Genomic DNA, 23,531 nt, shown 5'->3' with positions numbered 1-23,531 from the left:
TATTTTGTTGTTTAGTCCATTTTCGGGGGAGGTAGGGATTTTCTCTTAAGTTTCTTTACTGTGTTTGCTCTTTTTCATTCGTCCCATGGTGGACTCACATTGGACTATGATTCTAGTGTAGGCTATTCTACAGTCATATTGACAAACCACTGTTTATACTGTGCCATTCTCACATGAGCAGGTCATTCTCACCTGTTACTAAGCAGCCTGGAAAAATTGGAAAATGGCACTTCATTACAGCAATTGTGATTACTAATGACTGTATCTTAAATATCCAATAGCCTGTATTTTTCAAGTATGGAATAGGATACATACAACTTCTTTAAATCTGTTACTGTACAGGTTTTTCTAAGCTTCAGCTTTCAAAATGTAGCAATTGATAGAGGTTAAGGAACTACCAACACAGTCAGACGCTAGGGTATATAGTAACTATAGTCATATCCTGAACTTTGCAAAAATCCTCACATGGAGAACCTATTGAGTGCATGGTGCCAGAATGTCCCTACTATAACTAGATAAGATTATGGAAGTGAAAAAACTAAAAATGTGTTGCAGCTTCTCAAGGCTGTTGTGGGCGTCACTTAAGTGGCGTGACAGTGGTGAGAATCCTTGCACACACTTGCCTTATGGTTACAAAGGCTTGGGACAGCTTTCCTCAGAATTCTGTAAATTTACAAGAAGTCATAAAAATTGGATTGATGTAACAAATATCAGATGAGTCCTTATTTTTAAATATGGTAACTGTAGAAGATTGGGGATCAGACTGTTTGCAGGATTATTCACTTCATTATGCTGCAAAATCTTCCCATCAAAAGAAACTAATGCTTCGAAGTGATTTTGGTATTTTGATATTTTCTCTAAGTTTGAAATATTGGCAAAAAGATATAGTGATGAGTTAGGTGGAAGGTAAAGGTAAAAGGGGCTGTGAAGGTAAGCTATTCAGAAAGACTGTAGCCTGGTCCTGAGGTTTCTAGAAACCATTTCTTCCCCTCTTTGTTTTGATTTCAACTGTGTAAAGCACTCTTCTGGTAGCACACTTGGTAGTACTTAAACACAACAGCAGTCTCCTCAAAAGGGATGTCTGGAATGCTTTTGATTAAAAATGTCAGTTGAACCTACCCCTCTGGGATCATTATGACAGATTAAATGGCTTTAGTGATCACTAGCTGGCCTCACTGTGAACCTGAACTCTGCGTATAGAGCACAGGAGATAAGGATATGTGGAGGAAATGTGACACAACTAGGACTCAGTTGAATTTTATAACTTCAGCCTTGGATTATTGAAAACCACGGGTTAGTTTATTTTGATTTATATAGTAATTTGGGTGAATGCTTTAGAAGAGCTAAAATTGATTAGCATTAAACTAAGCTGAAAGAACACCTATCTATCACAGTCCAGATATGGTAATAAGCTATGACTCTCAATCTTAATTTGTTGAATGCACTGTATGCATAAATCAGTTTTTAATTTACATAACTATACTTTGGAAACTCAGTGACTCGCACTGATTTTTCTGCAAAGTTGTAGCTTATAACAGATGATGGAAAATTCCACCAACCAAGTGAAGACCAGTTTAGCTGAGATATTTTGTCTAAATTTAATCTCTTGCTTTAATAAATGGCTAGGGTTTAAATTTTGGTAGCAGTATACAGAATGTAGTTAACCTGTTGGTTTTATGCTGGAGTAGAGTAATCTAGTAAGTTATTCCTTACACTGGGAGTAAGATGAATGAATATTAGGAAATCATTTGGTTTCCAGCTCTTCTCTTAAGGCCCTCTCCCTTATCACCACTGCCAAAAAGATAGGTGTGTGATAACTCAGGCACTCAGATATTACTGTGATGTGGACAGTATAAAATACACATTTACATTATCCTGTTCCTTGACCATAGGATAATGATAGCAATATATTCTTGAGTGGTGTGGAGCAATTATTCTTTCTGGAGAGATGAGGTTTATATTGTTCAGGTTGTTGGCTGGAGATGGTGAGCAGATGGTTGCTAGTAGAAAAGCAGCAGGTGCAACTGAAGTAAAAACAGATTGCTGTCCACTGATTAGATCCTGTTGGTTTTTTCACTTTTTTTTTTTTAAAATCTGCTTAATAAGAGTAGGACTCCTTTTATTACTCTCTGCATGTACAAGTCAGCAGTAAATGAAAAGTCTATATCAGAACTAAGTAGCAAGTATTGAATTAGAATTGCCCTGTGCTAATTTAGTCTGGTATTTGTATGATAAAATCCATCTTTGATTAGCAGAGGTGGAACTCTGTCTTCAGTATAGTAGTGGCACAATTTAACACAGCAGCATGCAAAGTAATGTGAACCCTAGTGGCTAGGAAACATTCATCTATGAAAGGAAAAAGATACAAATCAAAGGGGGAAGGATTCTGATAAAATGGTTGGTTTTTTGTGCAGTATATTCTGTTGGATTTGGGACTGTGTCGAATTCTGTGATAGTAGGTCATGACAGTGCTGTGAAACACACGTGTACCAATTTGGACTTCCATTCTGAAAGCAATAGAAAATGGTTATCTTTGTGTGTCTAATTCAGCTTCCACTGAAGTGAGTGAAAAGTCTCCTATTGGGTCACTGGGAGTTAGATGTGGGTATTCCAAAATCTTTTGTGTGCTACAAAAAACAGGCTTATAGGCAAACAAGCAAGTATTATGTCATTTACTAACATGCTATCCAGCTCATTTACAAATGTAAACAATGATATGAGTATGAGAAAATCCAATCATTCATGAGTTTGTTACGGCATCACTGTGTGATCTGTGCAGTAACTAAATCTTGCCTCTTTCCTTAAAGTGAGTATTGGATAAGACTTTACTCCTATTTTTCATCACTTGTAATTCTGCCAATTTAATATTCCCCCCCTTTCTTTAATAGTTTGAGGTTATTTGCAGTGTCATCCTTGGGATTTTGAATTTTCACCTAATTAAATTAAGTACCCAGTTAAATTAATAGTGGATGGGGAGCTGGATCTATACATATGATTCACATGTTTTTTGCATAAACATCATGGTTAGAAACTTTTTTTTTTTTAAATAAAAGCTGGGTCTACAGAATCTGAGTGTGTCTTGTGGGCCAGATATGTGCGGCTCCCTTGGTCTTTGGTGCCTTGCAGAACTCTTGAAATTTCTATCAAAAGACTGAAAGCTATTCAGTCAACTTTGAGAGAACCTGGTTTTAGTTTTAGTTCTTGTTTAACACCATTACCTGTAGGACCTTGAAGAAAGGATGTGTGGTGTGTTTTTTGTTGTTTCCAAGGTTTTATACACCAGCCTTTTCAACAAAAGGAGCAGGAGCTCACAAATACGTATCCTCCGGGGCATGTCAAATCTTATTTTCTGGGATTTGGCGTTCCTGAGATTGTTAAGGTAAAACATGAACACATTTATTAAGTCACAAATTAGACCTCTTTTTATATACATTTGGGGGTGGGGGAAGAGAGCACAAATCTTTTAATTCTCTGTAGATTATCTTTAAATAGCCCTTCACAACTTAACTCTACTTTACCTAGCTGATCTAGTAACACCACAATGTTGAGCCATGCTCCTCCTTCTGTCTAAAAGTTTCCAGCCTTTGCCCATCAGTAAGGCTGTCACTTTAAACGCTTTTGCAGTCTCTCCCAGGCCACTGCCTATGTAGGCAAAACTCCTGATACAATCTGTTCAGCCGTTCTCTTATCCTCCAATTCATTATAAATCATCTCAGATGTGGTGGTCTACAAAATCCTCACTGCATGTCATAGCTAGCATGACTGTTCCCCCACTTTCCTTTTTCCGACTTCCTCATGCTGCTTCAATCCTTGTCATTGTTCACCCTTCTCCACTCCAATTTAAATAACTAAGGGTATGTCTACATCTACAATTTTGCAGCGCTGGTTGTTACAGCTGTATTAGTACAGCTGTATAGGGCCAGCGCTGCAGAGTGGCCACACTTACAGCAACCAGTGCTGCAAGTGGTGTTAGATGTGGCCACGCTGCAGCGCTGTTGCACACCGCGGGGAAGGAGACCTGCTTGGAGGGGGGGGGTCGGGGAACGCCAGAGCACACCGCGGGGCTGGATACCTGCTTGGAGGGGGGGTCGGGGAACGCCAGAGCACACCGCGGGGAAGGAGACCTGCTTGGAGGGGGAGTCGGGGAATGCCAGAGCACACTGCGGGGAAGGAGACCTGCTTGGAGGGGGGGTCGGGGAACGCCAGAGCACACTGCGGGGAAGGAGACCTGCTTGGAGGGGGGGTCGGGGAACGCCAGAGCACACCGCGGGGAAGGAGACCTGCTTGGAGGGGGGGTCGGGGAACGCCAGAGCACACCGCGGGGAAGGAGACTGCTTGGAGGGGGGGGTCGGGGAACGCTAGAGCACACCGCGGGGAAGGAGACCTGCTTGGAGGGGGGGTCGGGGAACGCCAGAGCACACCACGGGGCTGGATACCTGCTTGGAGGGGGGGGTCGGGGAATGCCAGAGCACACCGCGGGGAAGGAGACCTGCTTGGAGGGCAGTGGAGTTTGCTTGATTACCAGAGAGGCTTCCTCATGTATGCTGGGATACCTGCTTATTCCACGGAGGTCAACAAAAACGCTGGTGAGTGTCTACATCTGATGACCAGCACTGGTGATCCAGCGCTGGATCCTCTACACCCGAGGCACGACCGGGTGTACGGCCAGCGCTGCAAACAGGGAGTTGCAGCGCTGGTAATGCCCTGCAGGTGTGTACACATCCTAAGTTGCAGCGCTGTAACCCCCTCACCAGGGCTGCAACTTTGTAGTGTAGACAAGGCCTAAATGTGTAACTTACACAGCTGTATCAAGCGTCACCATATTAGTTTGCTGGTATGTTGTATCCCTGTTCCCTAACCTTTGTCTGTTTTTGTGTCTTTTTTTACTGTCTTCCAGGACAGGGATTGTCTCCTACATTTTCATAGTACCCAGCCCAGTAACATCTTGATCACAACTGAGTTTTTGGGTGCTACCATGATACTTAAATGTATTATTCGTAAGTCCTACCAAACAGAGAATAAACCTCATCTGCATGGTTTGGTTGCTGTAGAGAAGGAGGCAGCTTGTGGGCTATCAGATGAACAAAGCTGAAATGTATAAAGAATCTGATAAGGTAGACTTAGGAATTTGTGATATTCAGGACTTCCCTGATTTTTTGGAGTTTGAGATTACTGTTTGTGTATCTGCTACATCCTCCACTGTGGCGATAATTTCCTCTGCATGCCTATGTGCATACTGGAAACCATCAATATTTGTCTCTTACTAAATTGTTCTGGTGTTATCTTAGTTACAGACCATTAGACTGCTGCATGTTGTAAGCTTGATAGGGCTTCTTGCCTATAATTTGGGCAAAAACACTCTTCTCTGGCAGCATAGGGCTGGAGCCTTAGGTATGCTGGAACAGGGCATAGTGCATCTGGGCAGGGGAGATCAGTAATTTTTTTTTTTTTTTTTTTTTTTTTCACTCCTGAATCCTGAAGGTAATTTGGGGCAGTTCTGCTGACTCAAGGGTGTACTGAGCTTCTGGATGCCCCTGTATGCAGGGGGAAGGGAAGAAAAGTTCAGGAGCAGGTGTCAGAGCCAGCTATATTAGCTTGGTTTCCCTGGATATTCTACATATGGGGAGTACCCAGCTGGCTTTCCATCCCCGTTGGGTTGCCAGAGCAGAGCTGAGACTTTGGCCCAGAGTGAGACGGCATATACAATTAAAGGCAAGAGCAATACTTTATATAATGTGACAACTCTGTAGGCTTGGCTTTGATTTTGATTATTGTTTTTGAGTCAAGTGACTTCTGTTCAGGACTGTTCATTAGAATTCTCTCTCTCGAGTCCCATCTCTTGCTGTTTCTCCCCCTGGCTCTTTATAGAAGACTGAGTCCTGTGCAAAACTTACACTTGGCTAATATCAGGACATGTTGATAACGACTTGTCCTACTGAGAATAGGACCATTATGATCCCTTAATAGTCAAATTTTCTATGTCTGTGTTTGTAGTTTTCTTCTTTGAACGACTTGCTTCCTTGCGCATAGCTTTTATCAAACATGTGACTCAAGGAGTTTTTAGGATGCACATGTCCTTAAAGTCAAACACCAAAGCTATTGACTTTTGCTTTCAGAATATTTCTGATGAATTGGTTTATGATGGACTCCAATTGGTTGTCACTTTAAAATAACAAAACTAAGAGTGTGTCTACACTGCCTGTGTTAGTCACGCTTTATCGGTGCGGGAGAACTCTCCCAGCAATAAAAAATAACCACCCTGAACGAGATGTGATAGCTTTTATTGCTGGGAGCATGGCTCTTGGCAATAAATTGTACTGTGTGTGTGTGTGTGTGTGTGTGTGTGTGTGTGTGTGGTGTCCGTCCCCCCCCACACACACCCCTGAACGACTAAAGTTTTAGTGCTGAAAGTGGCAGTGTAGACACAGCCTAAGATTGAGATGCGGTGCTGTACTTCTTCAGAGGTGCGGTACAAAAGATGTAGCCCAGGTAAGAGAGGGCAAAGGTGGCTATGTGCCACTCCAATTCTGGGCTACCTCCTGGGTTGGTGTAGCCTCTAGAATGAGTTAATACAGGTCTGGAGGCTGTTCTGACTTAGGGCAGCCTTGCCTGGCCATCTACAGGCTGCTCTGCATCATACAATATTCAGAAAGGCTATTTTCTTTCTCTTTCTCTCTGTCTCTACCTCCACGATGGCATTATGCCAGAGGGCAGAGTAGGGCTGCTGTTGGTTCATGCTGCTTTTGTGCTGGAGAAATTCCCTAGGAGGCTGTTATGGCCCCTTCAAGCTGTTGGAGGAACCCAGATTCCAGCCCTGAAGCTATTTTTGGTTTCATTCTTTTAAAATTTTGTGCTACTAATCTAAAATTCACCATTGACTGACTTGGTTGTGAAGCTCAGATTGAGTGATGGATGTGTGGGGCAGATATGGCACATTTCTAAAACCCTGATTGGCAGCAGGAAGAAGGGATTAGGGTGTTGAACATTGGGGGGGAAAGTGGGTAACATTGGGTAACATTTGCTCGGTTTACTATGAACTTTTGCTAGCTTTTTATTACTACCAGCACTGCAGAGCTGGTATAGTGGCATTACTGCCAGCTGTCATGTATTCTGCCTTACATCACAACAAAACTGTCAACCAAGCGCCCATCCTAGTACCCATCTCTGTAATGGTCATGTATGAAGCAACAATCACCCAGCTTGAACTCCAGTACAGGTAGCAAGAAAACTCCGGCATTGATTTATAATCTGCACCGATTTATGTGAATAATTGAGGGCAAGTGCATAGGGACCACGTGTTCTTAGATTCCTTTTTTAGACTGACCTAGACATTAAGATTTAGAAGCTAGATGTTTTGTGAATCTCTTAGCAGCAAAGATTTTCTCTTTATAATAATTAATCCAGTCGGATTAAATAAAAGGTAAATAGACTGTCTATGTCCTATGCTGGGTACGCTGTAACTCATTTGACTTAGCTGATCATGTGTCAGCTAAACCCAACAGATAAGTGGGGGAAGATGGGTGGTAAGGAAGGAGTTTGCTTTTGTTCGTTAGGCTACCTTAATACAGTCCAGTATGTCTGTTAAATTTGAGATAGTTTAGAACTGCATTAGAGTCGTGTAGGAGTTTTGTGCTGTTGACAAAAATGGGTTGGACTGACCTTTTTAAAATGGTCTTAATACGGTGGCATAGGCTTCACTTAGGGTGGATGTGTATGTGAGAGAGAAGTCAGGTGAGATAAATAGAGCTTGAATCTGCTGTGAACGACTTAACTGCTTAGGAAATCCTCTTGAAGAACCTTACTCATATGCTTGCTACCAGGGTATGTGGGAATTTAGGACACTTAAAGTCTTTCTTGTTGAAATGAAATGGGACAAAAATCCAGTTGTTCAAATGGAGTTCACGCTGTCATTTTCCCCCAGTGTACAAAAGTTGACAGTACCGCCTTATGAATTAAGTGGATAAGATTATTGTGTTAAAACTAATCATAGATGTCATTGTTTGTTTGTTTTTCCTTGTAATTATATACTTTCATGTTGTCTTATGTCTCAGTATGTACAACAATATAGTGAGCTAAATTTTCATGGAGCTTTTGTTCTTCAGTTTTCAGTTGACCAAAGAAATGGTGATGGAGAAGCCAAGTCCCCTGCTGGTCGGGCGGGAATTTGTGAGACAGTATTATACTCTGCTGAATCAAGCACCAGACTACCTGCACAGGTAATGCATCTTAATGTTTCACTTTGGTTTTTTTGCATGTATTTAACAATATTTTCATATTATAAACTGTAACACACCTGTGCCCTCCTTTGGCTTGCCAGATGCAAGATTTGGATAGGTTTTTTTAACGCATTAACTTGTTCTGGGTGGATGCTAATCTTACATTAAATTAATTCACTCCCAGCTGCAACCAAATAGAACGGAAGATAAAAGTAAAGGTTACAGCAGACAATTTTTATTTGTCTAAGGTATTTCTAATTGTCAGTGCTTAAATTTTTGAGAACTGCTCTGTTTGGTGTTAGTCTGGAGCTTCTTTACTCATTCAGATCTCATTTGTAAGACTTAGTATTATAATAAGGTTGGTTAAAAATCAATATTTTTTTTTTTAAAATATTTAAAGTAAAATAAACCTGTTGAAAATTAAATTAGAATTTATGATAACCTATTTTAAGGCCTGAACTTATTTTAATAGATTAAATTAATTTTTAAAAGGCACATTATATCATTAATCTGCCCCAAAAGTGTAAGGAATTAGTGTTCTGGAATTTTAAATTGTATGCTGAATCAGAGGAAAAAATCTCTAACTTTTGAGATGAACTCAAGCTTTATAACTGTCACAGTGTCACTTACTGCATTAAGTATCCATATTTTCAGTCTTTACAACAAAATGAATGCTGGTATTTACATCTAGGAAAATGTCTACTTTTGGTTTCTGTTGTATGGAAAATTTTTCTCTTGATTACTTTGGGTTTCAGGTTAGCTAACAGGTACAGAGAGAATATTTTCCTTTGGATTAGTTTATTCAAAGCAGGGCCCTTTTGAATTTTGCCCTTTTAACTGAACTCCAATTGCCATTCATATGCAGTTTGACACACATTCTCAGGGAAATCATTATCTAGTAAACAAGAAACTGACAAATGATGCATTTCTAACATAAAGTAAAAATGTATGTTATATATCTGTACACATTTATTTAAGCAATTATATTGCTTATCATCCTGTATATTCCTAGACTATAAAGCTAGAAGAGTCTGCTGTGTGATCATCTAGTTTGACCTCCTGCATAATGCCAGTCATAGAATTTTCCTGAATTAAATCCTCTTTGAACTAGAGCATTTCTTTTAGACAAACCTCCCATCTAGATAATTACCAGTAATGGAGAATCGACCACAATTTTTGGTAACTTGTTCGAGTAGCTAATTACCCTTACTTATAAAAATCTGTGCTTTATTTCTTGCCTGAATTTGTCTAGCTTCATTCTGCAGCCCTTGGATCTTGTTAAACTTTTGTCTGCTAAATTGAAGAGCCAATTATCAATCACATTTTCGTTTCTCATGTAGTTTAGTTATAAAGTGTGATAGTCACCCCATAACCTTCTTTTTGTTAGCAAAAAGACTCATGATGTGTAAAGATCAAGTTTAGTATAAAGGGTATATTTGATTGGAAATAAACACATTTTTAATGGTTATACCAACCAGTGAAAATTAACCTTTCTTTAGAATAACAAGTGCAAATGCTAAATAAGGTTAAAATCAATTATTTAAATTAGGGTTCCCTGCTTGCTGACTTAAATTGGTCCACCCTGATGATAAATATATCTTTCACTGGGAGACTTATGCTTGCTTGGGGTTATGCTTTGCCATACTAGATAAGCTCAGAACTCCCACAATCCTGAAACGGCTCTTTATGCATAAATGTCACCTGGTATTGAGTGAAGATGATTTATAATTGTTCACAAGTGTGCAGAGCAGCTAACCCACTCATTTAGTCCAGACAGAGTTTACTGCATATTCTCGGGGGTTTTATTCTAATCTAACTTGTACCTGCTGGCAAAATTCTCTGCTCTGTAACACTACTGCTATTTTAGCAAATGGTAGAAGAAGCTATAAAATGGAAGCTTCACTTGTAGTTTGCCCATTAGTATCTCTTAAGTCTCTAAGTTAATAAAATATCATTCTGACTATAATTTATAATCAGGACTTGACTAAATATTGGCAGATGGCGCCTGCTAGCCAGAAGACTAGGTTTATATGGAAGATGAGCTTTGGGCTTGTGGGAGAGGAGCACACCAAGATTCTACAAAGCCTGGCACCAATCCCAGCTGCTGGAAGAGGCTGATAAGATTCTTATCAGGGAGCTGTGGTGGACAATACTGGTGGTTCTGTCTCTTGGGCAGAAGAAAGAGCTCGTCTTTCACTTCCTCAAATCATAGAACCCCCTGATGGCTGTAATGGTGGAGGGGGGTGTTTCCTGCGACTTCCGCTGTGGTTTTTTTGTTTTTGTTTTTGTTTTGTTTTGGCTGTCTTCCCCAAATACTTCAGTGCCTGCCTATGCTGCTGTTCATAGTTTTCCAAAACAGCCGCACCAGACACATATTTGCATGGGTCCTGTCAGTTTCACTGCTGTCCATAGAGTTCTGAATAGCAGGAGTTAAACTAACCTACAGTCTTGCTAATTATCCTAGGCAGCAGTGTGAAGCTGTGAGGCTTGTATGTGTGTCTTTCACTTGCCAGGAGAAGCTCTTAACTGAATGGATTGTCAAGCCATGGAAGTGTCTAGGAAGTATTACTTGTATTTCTCAGAAATAGCCTTTGCAAACTGTGCAAAGGAAATGAGAGGCAAAGTTTTGTAGTGGAAATGTTTGTGGCACTGATTCCACTTAGCAGCACTTTGAATGGGAAGTGTCAAGGTACTTTTGACTGAAACAGGCCTCTTTTGTGGCTCCTCTATCCTAAAGAGAGTACTATCCTGTCTGTAAATCACTGCAGTCTCACTCTTGTGATGTTGCTCCTGCATACTAGGTTGCTGACTTTAGAAGGAAAATTAAAGATGAGTTGTTGGTGCGTGTCAAAATTTAAAATAAATACTAAATGTCTCATTCCTATAAATAGCTCTAGTGGAAAGTTTCATTTTGCGAAGGATTTCAAGATACGAATTTTTAAACTCTCTCAAAAAAAAATCTGAAGAAATAATTTTGGGTTGATTAAAACATTTTTGTTTCATTTGACATGCTTTTTTTTTTTAAAAAAAAAAGCTATTGTATGATATAAAATTTTCAAAACAATGTTTTGAAAACAAAATCAAAATGTTTCATTCCAAACAAATTGAAATAGGTGTTGTCAGAACTTTTTTCTTCCAAAACAAGGTTTTGGCAAAATCAAAACATTTCACAAAGGATTTGTTTTGATGGAACTGCATGTTCCAGCAGAATATGGTTTTGTTAAAGCTGCTTCAACCAGCTCACGTACTCTTTCAGCTGAGGTTGAGAGTCAGCATGCAAATATGTTTTAAAAAACAGTCTTTATAGGATTTTTGCAGTCATCTGGTGTCCTTTAGGGTCAGTGGAGCTCTACTTAGGTAAATAGTGATACTGGGGTTGGCATGTCTTGTTCAGTTTTTTGTTTAAGATAATTTTATTTCCTCTTAAGAGTATAATAAAATCAATATAGTGTAATTATGATCAGGAAAGGTCTGTAAAATTGGCAGTCAACAGAACCAAGTTCCACTTAGATTCTTCGTTGAAAGTGTCAAAGCCAGAAATAATTCAACTTGACTTTTATATACTAAGGTGAGTTTACAGGGTTAGCAGTTATTTGGGGTAAAAGAGTTTTAACTAAGCAAACTTTTGATCTAGAAATCACAGAAGCAATAAACATGAACACTACTGTTTCTAGAGGCCACTTTCCAGAGTACAGTTGCATGTCAAAACTGGTGTCTTGAGCCTCTGCCAGTGGTTTGAGTATCTTTGACTCCGTTGGGAAGATGACAGATTCCAGAGTACTGTCTTCCTAAAACCTATCCAGAGAACCTGGAACTGGCAAGGTGACTTTAGACACCCCTTGAATTCTTTTAAAAGCGCAGAAAACTCGATGGTCTGTTCAGTGAGTGTATTATCTTCTATGCTGAACTCTGTGCGTTGCAGTAGGAAAACCTGAAGAATTTTGGTTTTGAAGAACAAATAGGAATTTGGATTTGCATGCACTGAAATTGCATGCAAACTGGGGGGAGGGATAGCTCAGTGGTTTGAGCATTGGCCTGCTAAACCCAGGGTTGTGAGTTCAGTCCTTGAGGGGGCCACTTAGTACTGATTTTGCCCCAGATCCCTTGGTCCTGCTAGTGAAGGCAGGGGGCTGGACTCAATGGACTTTCAAGGTCCCTTTCAGTTCTAGGAGATGGGTATATCTCAATTATTTTAAAATAACAATTTTTGGACTGAGCAGTCTTGACACTGTGCCATTAATAAGACTTAGTTCAAATATAGTATTTTTATAGTAAAATACTGTCTGCTGATTCAATTTTTAATGCAACAAGGCTTAATCTATAAATTCCCTCTTCTACAGGTTTTATGGAAAGAATTCTTCCTATGTCCATGGTGGCTTGGATTCCAATGGAAAACCAGCTGATGCAGTCTATGGGCAATCTGTAAGCTTCTGTAAAACTGAGTGAAATACTTTTGCAGAGAATTTTATGTTTACAGTTATGATTTTTCTGATCTAAGATCTTCTGGCTTGTTTAGTGTTTCAAGCAGATCTGTCTGTTAGATGATACTGAGCATATGTGTGTTCATACTCTCTGGAGTGTTCGTAGTTTTACTGGGTGCAATATGAACATCTTGGACAAGTCTATTCTGGGACTTGAAAATTGATTTGCAATAATTTGCCATCCTTTTGTGGTTGGTACACAAACTTGTCACATGTTCCCAAAACTGTCAACAGCTATGAAATTTGGAGATGGATATAAAATACTGATAAGAACACCACATTAAAGCAGAGTGCTCTGGGCTATGCTGTCACAGTGGTGAAGCATTTAATGGTATTCAAGCAACGATACCCTCTGCAAACTAAAGCAAAATCCAAGTGTCCTCTTTGACTCTTGTCTCAACTCGGAAGAAAAAGCACATGGCATGTTTTTTTGTCTGTCTGCTGCCTTGATGTGAATTCATTTTATGATCAAATTTGCATGTGGCACCAAAACTGGAGGGGGAAGGGAAAAAAGCCAAACAGCAGACTGACCTAGAGAGATTAAAACAGTGAAGGCTGAAGGTGTTGAGGAAAGTTTAAATATAAAGAACTACACCAAGGGGGAGTGGCTTTTGGGACACTGCTCTCTAGGGCTTTTAAGGGCAACCCTAGGCAGCAAGCCTCACCCTGTACTTGGTATTCTCTATACCCACTGATCTGCATTATACAAGCCTCTCTGATAAACTGAATGAACTTAGAAAATGGGTAACTGATTCTTCTCTGCCTTTTGCAGGACATCCACAAGAAGGTGCTGTCACTGAACTTTAAGGACTGCCACACAAAGATCCGTCATGTGGATGCCCATGCTACTCTTAATGATGGTGTTGTAGTCCAGGTGATGGGAGAACTCTCCAATAACATGCAACCAGTACGCAGGTTCATGCAGACGTTTGTACTTGCACCCGAGGTATGCTTTATGGAGCTCTGCTGTTACTTTAACAGTGTGCTAGTACTGACATGAAAATAGTTAAGTATCAGAGGGATAGCCATGCTAGTTTGGATCTGTAAAAGTGGCAAAGAGTTCTGTGGCATCTTATAGAATAACAAATGTATTGGAGCATGAGCTTTCGTGGGTGAATACCCACTTCGCATGTCACCCACGAAAGCTCATGCTCCAGTACATTTGTTAGTCTATAAGATGCCACAGAACTCTTTGCCGCTTTATGAAAACTGCTGTAACTGTTCAGCTCAGCACTGGAATCTGAAGATTCCAACTGGGAAGTGTTTCTTGCACAAGAGTCCAACAGTGGTATGCTGCAAATGCTTTAAGAAAGGACATTACTTGAAACAACTACTACTGTGCAGCATCTCAGCAAAGAGTTAGTCTCTGAGCTTGTTAATAAATTCTCTAATGCTTACATAGGCAGTATGACACTAGACTTATCCGTAAAGTCAGGATGCTTTCAGGGATTTCATCTAGATTACTCATCAGTCTCTTGGTATTCATAAAGAGCTGGCTATTCTGTATTTGATCACCTTTTCTTCTCTAAAGTCCAGTCACAGACACATGAGCTATGATGTGCTGTCCAGATAAAGATAGATTAAAAGTAGTGAACGCTTGGTATAAAATGGAATGAACTTCTTCTGACCCTTTTCTATTTGAAATAGAACTCATTCGTGTCTTAAAAGTAGAAAATAACACTGACAAAGTGCAGCAAAGTAGTTGGTATATGCATGTCTCTCACTGTATACTTATCCTCATGGTAGTGAAGGCAGGCCTATCTTCTTCGGACACCTCAGCAGGTCCTGGGTTAGGTTTGCTTTCCCTGAACAACTGCCTGCCCTTCTTGAACTAACTTCCCTCTAAGCTGCACGGCCGTGCAGGTGCTCAGGGCTGCAGCAGGGAGAGGCAGCCCCCTCCCCTCCAGTCCTGGAACTGCTGTGCCCCCTCCCATCCAGCCCCAGAGCTGCTGGGGAGAGGTGGCTTTCTTCCTCCTGCCCCCCACCCCAGGGCAGCCTGCACCTCAAACCCTTCATGCTTGACCCCACCCCAGAACCCGCACCCCTCACCTCCCTGCACCCTGAGCCTATGCCCCGGCTCTGAGCCCCTTCTCGCACCGTGAACTCATTGGCCCTACCCCCACCACACATCACCTCCATATTGATACACATAACAATTCATTCCTAACATGCATGGGAAAAATTAGAGGGAACGTTGCTTTTGAGTCCCCTTTTAAACTTCTATAGTCTTTTACTTTGATTCCCAGGCTTTTTGCATCCTAGCATTATCTGTTAATGCTCCAGGTGTCTTATCTTGAGCCATTCTGTTTCCTTCCTGTTTGTTAATATATAAGGAAAACACAGTAAACATCCTGATTTGCCAGGTCAACCTGCAGTATTCATGAATTATTGTAGAGCAGCTCCAAGCCCATAAGTCTGTTTCTAATTGTGATCTATTGTTATCAAGTTGTTGTTGAGATGGCCTCCAAAAAACTTTTCAAATCCACAGCTAGATACAGTTGCTAACCTCTTGTTTGGCTTTAATTTGGTCTTATTGAGCCTGTCAGTCATAATGAAGCAAGGTATAGTTGCTTGCTTGGAATGAATAGCATTTTTCCTTTCTGCTTCAGGAATCATTTTAAAAGCTGTTCAGTGTCTCATTGCTTTCTGTGGAGTTTTATGGGTTATATCATAGTTCTCTCCGTCATCTATAGCTGTGTGCTTGCTATTATGGTGGAGTGGCTGTTATGATTGCAACAGTATTTCGATTTTGACAGGCATGTCAAACCTTTATTCTTTTTTAAAATATTCAATATGTCAAAGCAAATATGAACCTAGTACTTGAATTTTCCATATTGGAGATGAGTTTATAGGTTTTTTCTCTTAGAATGGCAAATATTCCCTAATCACCGTGGCCCAGATCCCTAGATTTGGCCAAGCTGCTTAGTGCAGTACATGGAAGGGGGAGAAAAAAGTGGTACAAAGCAACATCTCCACTCCCTTGATCCTCTGCTTGACTGGAGGCCAAGCCAGTCCTATCATAGCTTAGGGCAACCTCAACTATAAATCTGCTCTAAGTCACATCACCTAATGTGGTGATTCTTTAGAGTGCAGCACATGCTAGTATTCTCCCCTCATGGCCTGCCCAAGAATGTCCCTTGTGCTTGGGGTCTGAGTGTAGAAGCAACTTCGCTGGTTTTGTGCCACCCAGAGGTTCCCTCTGGGACAGTTGCTACTTCTGCATAGCCAGAGTGCCCCAGGAGGGGCAGAGCTGTGACCAGGATCTGTCACTATGGCTGTAAACTCTTCATAATCATGTAATGTTTTGCTCTGGGACTGAATATAACGGAACCAACTTCTTATTCCTGCTTGCCTGCAGGGTTCTGTTGCAAATAAGTTTTATGTCCATAACGACATCTTCCGCTACCAAGATGAGGTTTTTGGTGATTCGGACACCGAGCCTCCGGAGGGTAAGTAAGTACCAGGAGCCTGGAGAATTCTACTGGTGCCAGCTTTTGTGGCATTAGTGGGCATAGTAAACAACTCTCAATTCTCGGACCAGAGAAGATTCTTCTCTTATGAGAAGGCATATGTGCAGTAAATTCATATTGTCTCGTGTGTGTGTGTGTGTATATGTATGTATATGTATTAAAAAAATTTTTTTTCTGTCCCTTTACTGCTGGTACTTCAGCATGGGCTGGTGAAATGCAGACTGTTGTACGGTCCTTCTTCCTGCTGTGATATTAAAATAACTTCCCAAAAATTTGTTGTTTGTTGTTGTGTTTTTTTTTTTTGTTTTTTTTTTTTTAAAGAATCCCTTTGCTGAGCTTGGACAGTGTGATAGGTGTAACTTGAGTTCTCTTCCTTCCCTAACCCACTCTAGAATCCGAGGAGGAGGTGGAGGAACCTGAGGAAAGACAGCAGACCCCTGAGACAGTTGATGATCCCGGCGCTTACTATGAGCAGTCTGTAAGGTAAAAAGACTATACTCTTAATATGGTGATAGCAAACTTTGCATTGTGTGATCTCTTTAAGGACCTGGTCTGGAATCAAATGTGAAGAGAAGTCAGGAATGAACATGTTTTATCTCTCGAAGTCGGACTTCTGCTGCAGAAGCTGTAACATAAATATTGTTAAATGATACACTACTAGCTGTGAGGCTGAGAAACTGTTTTCAACTGATATAACACTTTTTTGATGTTCTACAGAATAACCTGTGACTCACGCCTCCAGGAAGTATGTACCTACTGAAGTGAATTTTGCTGTGCTGCTCATTTTGATTGTGTTGTACTTTGCATACCTGGGTTGTAAGCGTGCCTTCAGTACTGTTCTTTGTCCAAATTGAAAAGAGAGAGATATTGTTTCCATTGGTGATGTTCTTCAACAGCAATGACTTGGAGGAACAGCTGGAGGAGTCAGTAGTGGAACCAGAACCGGAGCCTGAACCGGAGCCTGAACAGGAGCCAGAACCAGAAGTGCAGGAAGAAAAATCTGAGCCAGTATTGGAGGAAACTGTTCCTGAGGAGACTGTGGAAAAGAGTCCTTCTCCGGTGCCTGCAGATCCTGCTCCTGTGGTGCAAGAGGACTCCAGGGTAATGGAATGAGTGACTTTAATCTGTGTTCATCTTCTTTCTCCTCTTCATTTTGTATAACACACCATCATCTTTTTATTCTGGCAAGATGGGGTAGCTGGATGAGAGAGATCCAAGGTCTTTTGCATAAGACTTCTCTCCTGAATTGTCCTTTTCACCTCAAATTGAGCTTATCCACAGAAAAGCGATTGGTCAGTTAGTTGGTTGCTGGTATCTCAATATGACGACACATTATCAAGGCCCTCTGTATTTTGTACCTGTTCAGTTTGCTCCAGAAACTGTCTTGAATTTGTCCTTGCATATTTTTTAACAATAAATTGGATGCTTCTGGTGACGCTTGGAAGGATTAGGGATTTATTGGTTGTTAATAATCAAAATTTAGGCAAAGTAAGAAAAGTACTGCTTGAGAACTTATTCGTGTTTGTTTTCAGCATAATTACTTTTATATTTTGACATATGATATTGTCCGTTTGTGTTAACGGTTATACGTCTACTGTCATTAAATAAGCATCTGCCCCATCTAACTTCCCACAACTGTGAAAATGTAAATGGATAGAAAAGTCCTTAAATGCATTTTGCACAGTTGTGAAAAATTTTTATTAATAAGCATCAGTAGCCACTGTTTTTAAGATCAAACTATGCCCATCCAACTTATGGCTGTGAAGGTACCTTTCCAAATATGGTTAGGGTGTAACCCCTGCAGTGATGACTCTAACAATAGCACCAATTCTGTGCTGCATCCCTGCCTATTTATGCAGTGTTCAGGGGTTGGAAACAGGCTGATTCTGCCATTGTAGCAGGGGAGGGGGATCCATGGGTGCCACAAGCCTGGGAATGAGACAGTGTGTGGCTGGAATACTGTGCACTCTGGCTTTTCTGAGTTGGGATGGTTCATAGGCAGCTGTGGGGAAACTGCTGAGGGCTGGACCCAGAACTCAGAAGGCTCAAAGGTGGCTTTAAAGCTGTTACCACCACCTCAGCTGCCACTTCTGAGAGGCACAGCTAGAACGGCAGGCCTTGAGTTACTGAGTAACACTGTTCATTCCTTTAGACGTTTTCGTGGGCGTCTGTAACCAGCAAGAACCTCCCACCCAGTGGAGCTGTTCCAGTGTTGGGAATACCACCTCATGTTGTGAAAGTACCAGCCTCGCAAGTAGGAGTTCTGCACTAATCGCAAATTACTTGGTGACCTGGGAGGGAATACGCAGTAGAAATTCCCTGCTCATAGCATGCATTTTAGGATTCTTCGTGGGGTTTTGGAATTGTTAGGGGTTTTCTAAATAACCTTTTAAACAAAAATCACACTTGTAACCCTTGTAGCTGTGAAGAAAACCTTGATCAATGTGGACCAAATGTGTTCACTGTGTGTAGTGTGTCTGCCTTGAAAAATATGCAAAACTCTAGTGAGGGCAGTTCCACAGAGCTTGGGCAAACTTGCCAAGTTAGAGTACTAAAATCTTTCAGCCATGATTAGGCAGGATACACTTCATCTCACTCTCTGACATTGTGTAGCCCCAGGATACATTTTATTGAGTGAGCACTACACAGTAAAACAGAACAGCATTTCATTTTGAAGTTACAAGTATAATTTGAGCTGAAATGCATTCTGTAGCCACTGATGAAAAGAACTACCAGTCTTTTGCAAATTGGAAATTATCTTGGTATAATCTAAACTTTGATGGTAAACTCTGAAAAATGAACTTTGCTACTAGCCTTGCCTGTTTTTACATATCACTTACTGGTTGTTCATTTCTGCAGCCCCGTCCTGAGTCCAAGCCTGAATCCCAGACTCCACCACAGAGGCCACAGAGGGACCAGAGGGTGCGGGAGCAGCGAACAAGCATCCCGCCACAGAGAGGGCCAAGACCAAGTAAGAAAAGCTAGAAGCACATAAGTACTTCACTTTTTTTCTCTTTCTATCACCTTTTAATTGTCTAAGAAGCCATGAAGCACTCAACATACCATGTGCCAATTAGCGTTGGTTTTTCAGTTCTTAATGATAGATATTCTGTCACTCCTGCTACTGTTGCTGTTTTAGCTGATCTCGGCCTGAACCTCTGTATTAGAAATGAACTTTCACAAATATAAAAAAAGTTTGTAATATTTAGATTTTAGTTTGCTCGTAAGTGCAAGTTTCCAATGCATGGCTATTGTGAACATTATTGAAATTCCGCTAGAACTTGAGGTACTGAATCTTATTGCATACCAGTTACACCGATGATGAGAACTGTTCAGGTATGGTGCATGATGTTTGGCTTTAAGCAAGTATGGTTTATTTGTTTGTTTTGTTTTAAGTTCGTGAAGGTGAGCAGGGTGACATGGAAACTAGACGGATTGTTAGGTACCCAGACAGTCACCAGCTATTTGTTGGGAACCTTCCTCATGATGTGGATAAAACTGAACTGAAGGACTTCTTCCAAAGTAAGTCGCTGACTTTGCTGTGTTCACCATAGGGTTTTGGGGCTGCAACCATAAGCACATGTCTGTTTCTGCAGAACATTCTAATGTGTGACAAAAGAACTTGGCTCCTCTCTTGCAGATTATGGGAACGTTGTGGAACTTCGCATCAACAGCGGTGGGAAGCTCCCGAACTTTGGGTTTGTGGTGTTCGATGATCCTGAACCAGTTCAGAAGATCCTTAGCAATAGGGTAAGGTGATGGTGTTTGGATCAGCAGAGATTTGATTCTGCAAAATACTGTATTTGAATCCATTCCTCTCTGTTAATGGTGGGCAATGTCTGCCTGACCCTTAAGGAGAAAGGACATTCTTTTAGCCAGCTGATTTTAGCCCCTCTCTTCTTCCTCTGCCCCCAGTTTACATCCATAAATGAACCACTCTGAGTAAGTGTGATTCACGTGTTCAATGCTGTTTGGAAATTAACACACACAGTTGGCCAAATTTAGTGCTGAAGCAAACTAGTAGTTTACAAACCTAAACAGTTAACATTAGCCTTACTGGTTAACAAATCCTAAATGTTAGCCCCCAGACTCTGCCAGTTGCCTGCTCCAGGAGCAGCCCCTCTCCCTTCAATTGTTTAAGTGATTAAAACTGTGTCATTTAAATGGTTAAAGGGTTAACTTTTTGGACGGATATTTACATTCCTAAAGCAAACCAAAAGCGAGATAAGGCTGCCATGGAAAACACAGAGCCCAAATAAAGAAGTGTTGAAAAAGCAGGGGAACCATGTTAGTGTTTGACCTGAAGAAGGAATTTACACCCTAAACAAGGCAGGGTGCAGAGTCAGCCTGGCCACAGCCACTATGAATGTAAAGGGCTGTAGCTAGTGACCCCATGGGGATTGTTGTGTAGGTGGTAGATGTAAACACCTTGCACCCACACACATCTGTGCCTGTACAGCCAGCGGTTAGAGAGTTGTAGTTCACAGCAATCAGGGGCACTTCTCTTCCTGCTTCACCCCCTTGGTGTGACATCACACTTACAGGCTCTTGGAGAGGAGTGGGTAGTCCTTGGCCCTTTCTGTATTAAATCTGTTCATATCATTTTGTGCTCTTTTCCTGCAAGTCACAAATCTGCAGGCTCTAGGGAATGTTTGTGTCCAACTTAAAGTATAATTAATGGTGGTGCTCTCCTTTTTGGTAATATAAGACAGTGGTGGGGGCTTTATGTATATATTTAACCCAGGGCTGAACAGTTCAAATATTTTTTTACTTCTAATAATACAGAACCCTTATTTCCCTCTGTAATTTAACTTTAGTTATGTGTATTGATCTTCTCCAACAATCATGCACAGTATGCTGGACACAAGCACATTTCTTTTAATTCTAGACCAGTTCTTGCAACAATACTATCTCTGCTACATTGCAAATAGTATATATCAGGATTTAAAGATTACTAGTAAACTATCAACCAGAGAGCTAAACCTGCTTGCTAGCAGTTCCTGTGAAAGGGAGGCCCTGCCAGTGGAGTCTGAGGCAAAGTGACAGAGATATTTAAACCCTATTCCCATACCTGGTTGCTGGGAAGGGTGTTGGTACCCCTCATATGCTAGGGCATTGGCTCGGGCAGCTCCAGGGGAACTGATCATCCAGTGGGAATCTTAGCTGAAAAGTTTTCTGCTTGTCACTGGCAAGGGGAATTTTCAAGCCCTTCTTTATATGTTTAGAGCATCCAGAATAATTCATGGTCTCTAATGAGATATAATTGATATATGTATGAAGGAACCGTCACTCGTGAATTTCTTAGCTTTTCGTAGACTTAATTCCTCAGCCTTATGTGGCAGTAGCTTATTTAGCTTTTAATGCTAACAGGGCATATGTTCCGATTGGCCTTTTCCCTGCTTCAGTGCAATTTGCCAACTCAAGCTTTGTCTACACAGTGAGTAACTGTGTCACAAGCCAGGTTGTGAATCTACAGCGCACTGTGCACTAACTCACCATGTGTGCACTGCTGCAGCACACTGAAAGGCCCAGAGTGTGGCTTTGTGTACTATGGGAATTCTCTTGCTGCCATATAGACATACCCTCAGTAACGCCTCATTGCACAATACAAAATGCTGCTTTGCTGAAAGTGAAGGGTTTCAGCAGAATGCAGAAAGGGTGCAGTATGGGCCTCTGAGCTGCTTCAAATCAGAAGAAAAGTCAGCTGGAACACTGTAGCAGTGATCTGAATGACTTCTCATTGTATTAAAGTGTGTCAGTGAAACAAGCTCATCTTATCTAACCACTTGCTAGGAAAGGTGGAGCATGTAAAGTGTTCAACTGCCTGAGAAGTCACTGTTCAAACAATTGGAAGGATGTATCAACTGTCCCTTTCCTCCCCCATCCCCCCCACCCTTCTCCTGCCACCCTAACAAAATGTTCTGGCTGACTGCACAACTGATGTAGTGGGGTTTTTTGTGTTTTTTTAAACCTGTAAATAGGTAGCTGCCATGAGCTTTATTTCCTTCTTTCTTGTCTTGCTCCCATTCCTGATATTAATCCCATGATGGGAATAGCATAAACCTACCCACGTGAAAGGCTTTGTTGGAGAGTTACAGCTGCATTGGTAATGCTGGTAAATCTTTTCTTTCTCTTGCAGCCCATCATGTTCAGGGGAGAGGTGCGTTTGAACGTGGAGGAGAAGAAAACACGAGCTGCCAGGGAGGGTGACCGCAGAGACAACAGACCACGTGGACCTGGAGGCACTCGGGGAGGGCTGGGAGGTGGGATTCGAGGGCCTCCACGTGGAGGAATGTCTCAGAAACCAGGATTTGGAGCTGGAAGGGGCATCGGGCAACGCCAGTGAATGCATCAAGGATGTTGGCATGGTGGCACAAACCCTTGTTCCTGCAGATTTGTGAATTTCAGCCTTGAGTATCTTGGAATGTGGCCCTGGCCTGTTATAGACTGCTACGTTTGATACTGTTTTGGCCCCTTTTTGTTTGTTTGTTATGGTTTTGTGACTTTTTTTTTTTTTTTCCCCCTAGTCCTTGTCCCAGATTCCAGCTTTGTGGAACAATATTTTAGGAAAAGTGGATTTTAAAAAGAAAAGAACTGAAGTTCCTTGCTCACTGCAAACTTACGGACTGGATTTTTTTTTTTTTTTTGTACCAGTGGGTCTTTCCTAAAGGAATGTGTGGGCTTTTTTTTTTTGTGTTTTTGCTCTGTACTGAAATTGGGTGCGTTTCAGTCAGTGGAATAATCTTTCACCTGCATGTGTTCAGAGCCTGTAGGAAAACCTAGCACTTGGCAAGCATTTCAAGGCAGGAGAAACTATTATTTGTCCCTTGAGGGTCTTGTGCACATCCTCTGGTCTGGCCATGTTGCCACTTGAAAAATTGACATTCACTCTTCTCTCTGTGGCGCTGTAAAAGTGGAATAAAGGGTATCCATAGAATCTTTTTTCTTTTGATACATGATCACGAAAAGGAATTCTAACTACTGTTTTACCACTTACAAATTTTGGATTGTGGGATAGGTTTTAAATGTCTAGAACTTAAAACGTTTTTCCTGATTTTTTTATTGAAATAGGGAGTTTTTTTCATGTTTTAGTTTGTATTTGTATAAAAAAAAAAGCAAAATTGTTGTGCCTTCTATTTATCTCTCATTCCAGTCTTGGCAAATTGTTAAAAAATAAAAATAAAAAAAGTCTAGATTTGCTTTATCAAGTGGAGTATGTTGGAATTCTTGTGAAGGGAGAGTTTCCCCTCCATTCCTTCCATCACTACCTCTGTCTAAGATAATGACAAAAGGTGCTTTGGAAACTCAACCAATCTCTGCTGTGGTGGTAGGTAGAGATGTCTAATATTATAAAGCATGTTGCT

The 23,531-nt window shown here is 41.1% G+C and overlaps 1 protein-coding gene across 4 annotated transcripts in view; it reads left to right on the top strand.

The window, feature by feature from the left end:
• G3BP1 (G3BP stress granule assembly factor 1) overlaps positions 1–22,664 on the top strand; it is a 33,676-nt gene extending 11,012 nt beyond the window's left edge. For 2 of the 4 annotated variants that reach the window (XM_050961590.1, XM_050961593.1), the window contains 11 exons: positions 8,103–8,216; positions 12,557–12,638; positions 13,470–13,643; positions 16,056–16,146; positions 16,560–16,650; positions 17,064–17,268; positions 18,320–18,421; positions 19,027–19,138; positions 19,564–19,689; positions 19,787–19,917; positions 22,307–22,664. In XM_050961590.1, coding sequence (XP_050817547.1) covers positions 8,103–8,216; positions 12,557–12,638; positions 13,470–13,643; positions 16,056–16,146; positions 16,560–16,650; positions 17,064–17,268; positions 18,320–18,421; positions 19,027–19,138; positions 19,564–19,689; positions 19,787–19,917; positions 22,307–22,513 — 1,435 coding nt within the window. In that variant the 3' untranslated portion in view covers positions 22,514–22,664. Of the gene's footprint in view, positions 1–8,082; positions 8,217–12,556; positions 12,639–13,469; positions 13,644–16,055; positions 16,147–16,559; positions 16,651–17,063; positions 17,269–18,319; positions 18,422–19,026; positions 19,139–19,563; positions 19,690–19,786; positions 19,918–22,306 lie in introns of those variants that run through there. The other 2 variants (XM_050961591.1, XM_050961592.1) reach the window with 2 other exon arrangements.
• Positions 22,665–23,531: the final 867 nt, after the last annotated feature.

Source organism: Gopherus flavomarginatus, chromosome 7 (genome assembly GCF_025201925.1).
Source record: "Gopherus flavomarginatus isolate rGopFla2 chromosome 7, rGopFla2.mat.asm, whole genome shotgun sequence".
NCBI lineage: Eukaryota > Metazoa > Chordata > Testudines > Testudinidae > Gopherus > Gopherus flavomarginatus.
This window is presented reverse-complemented; position numbering and strand designations above follow the sequence as displayed.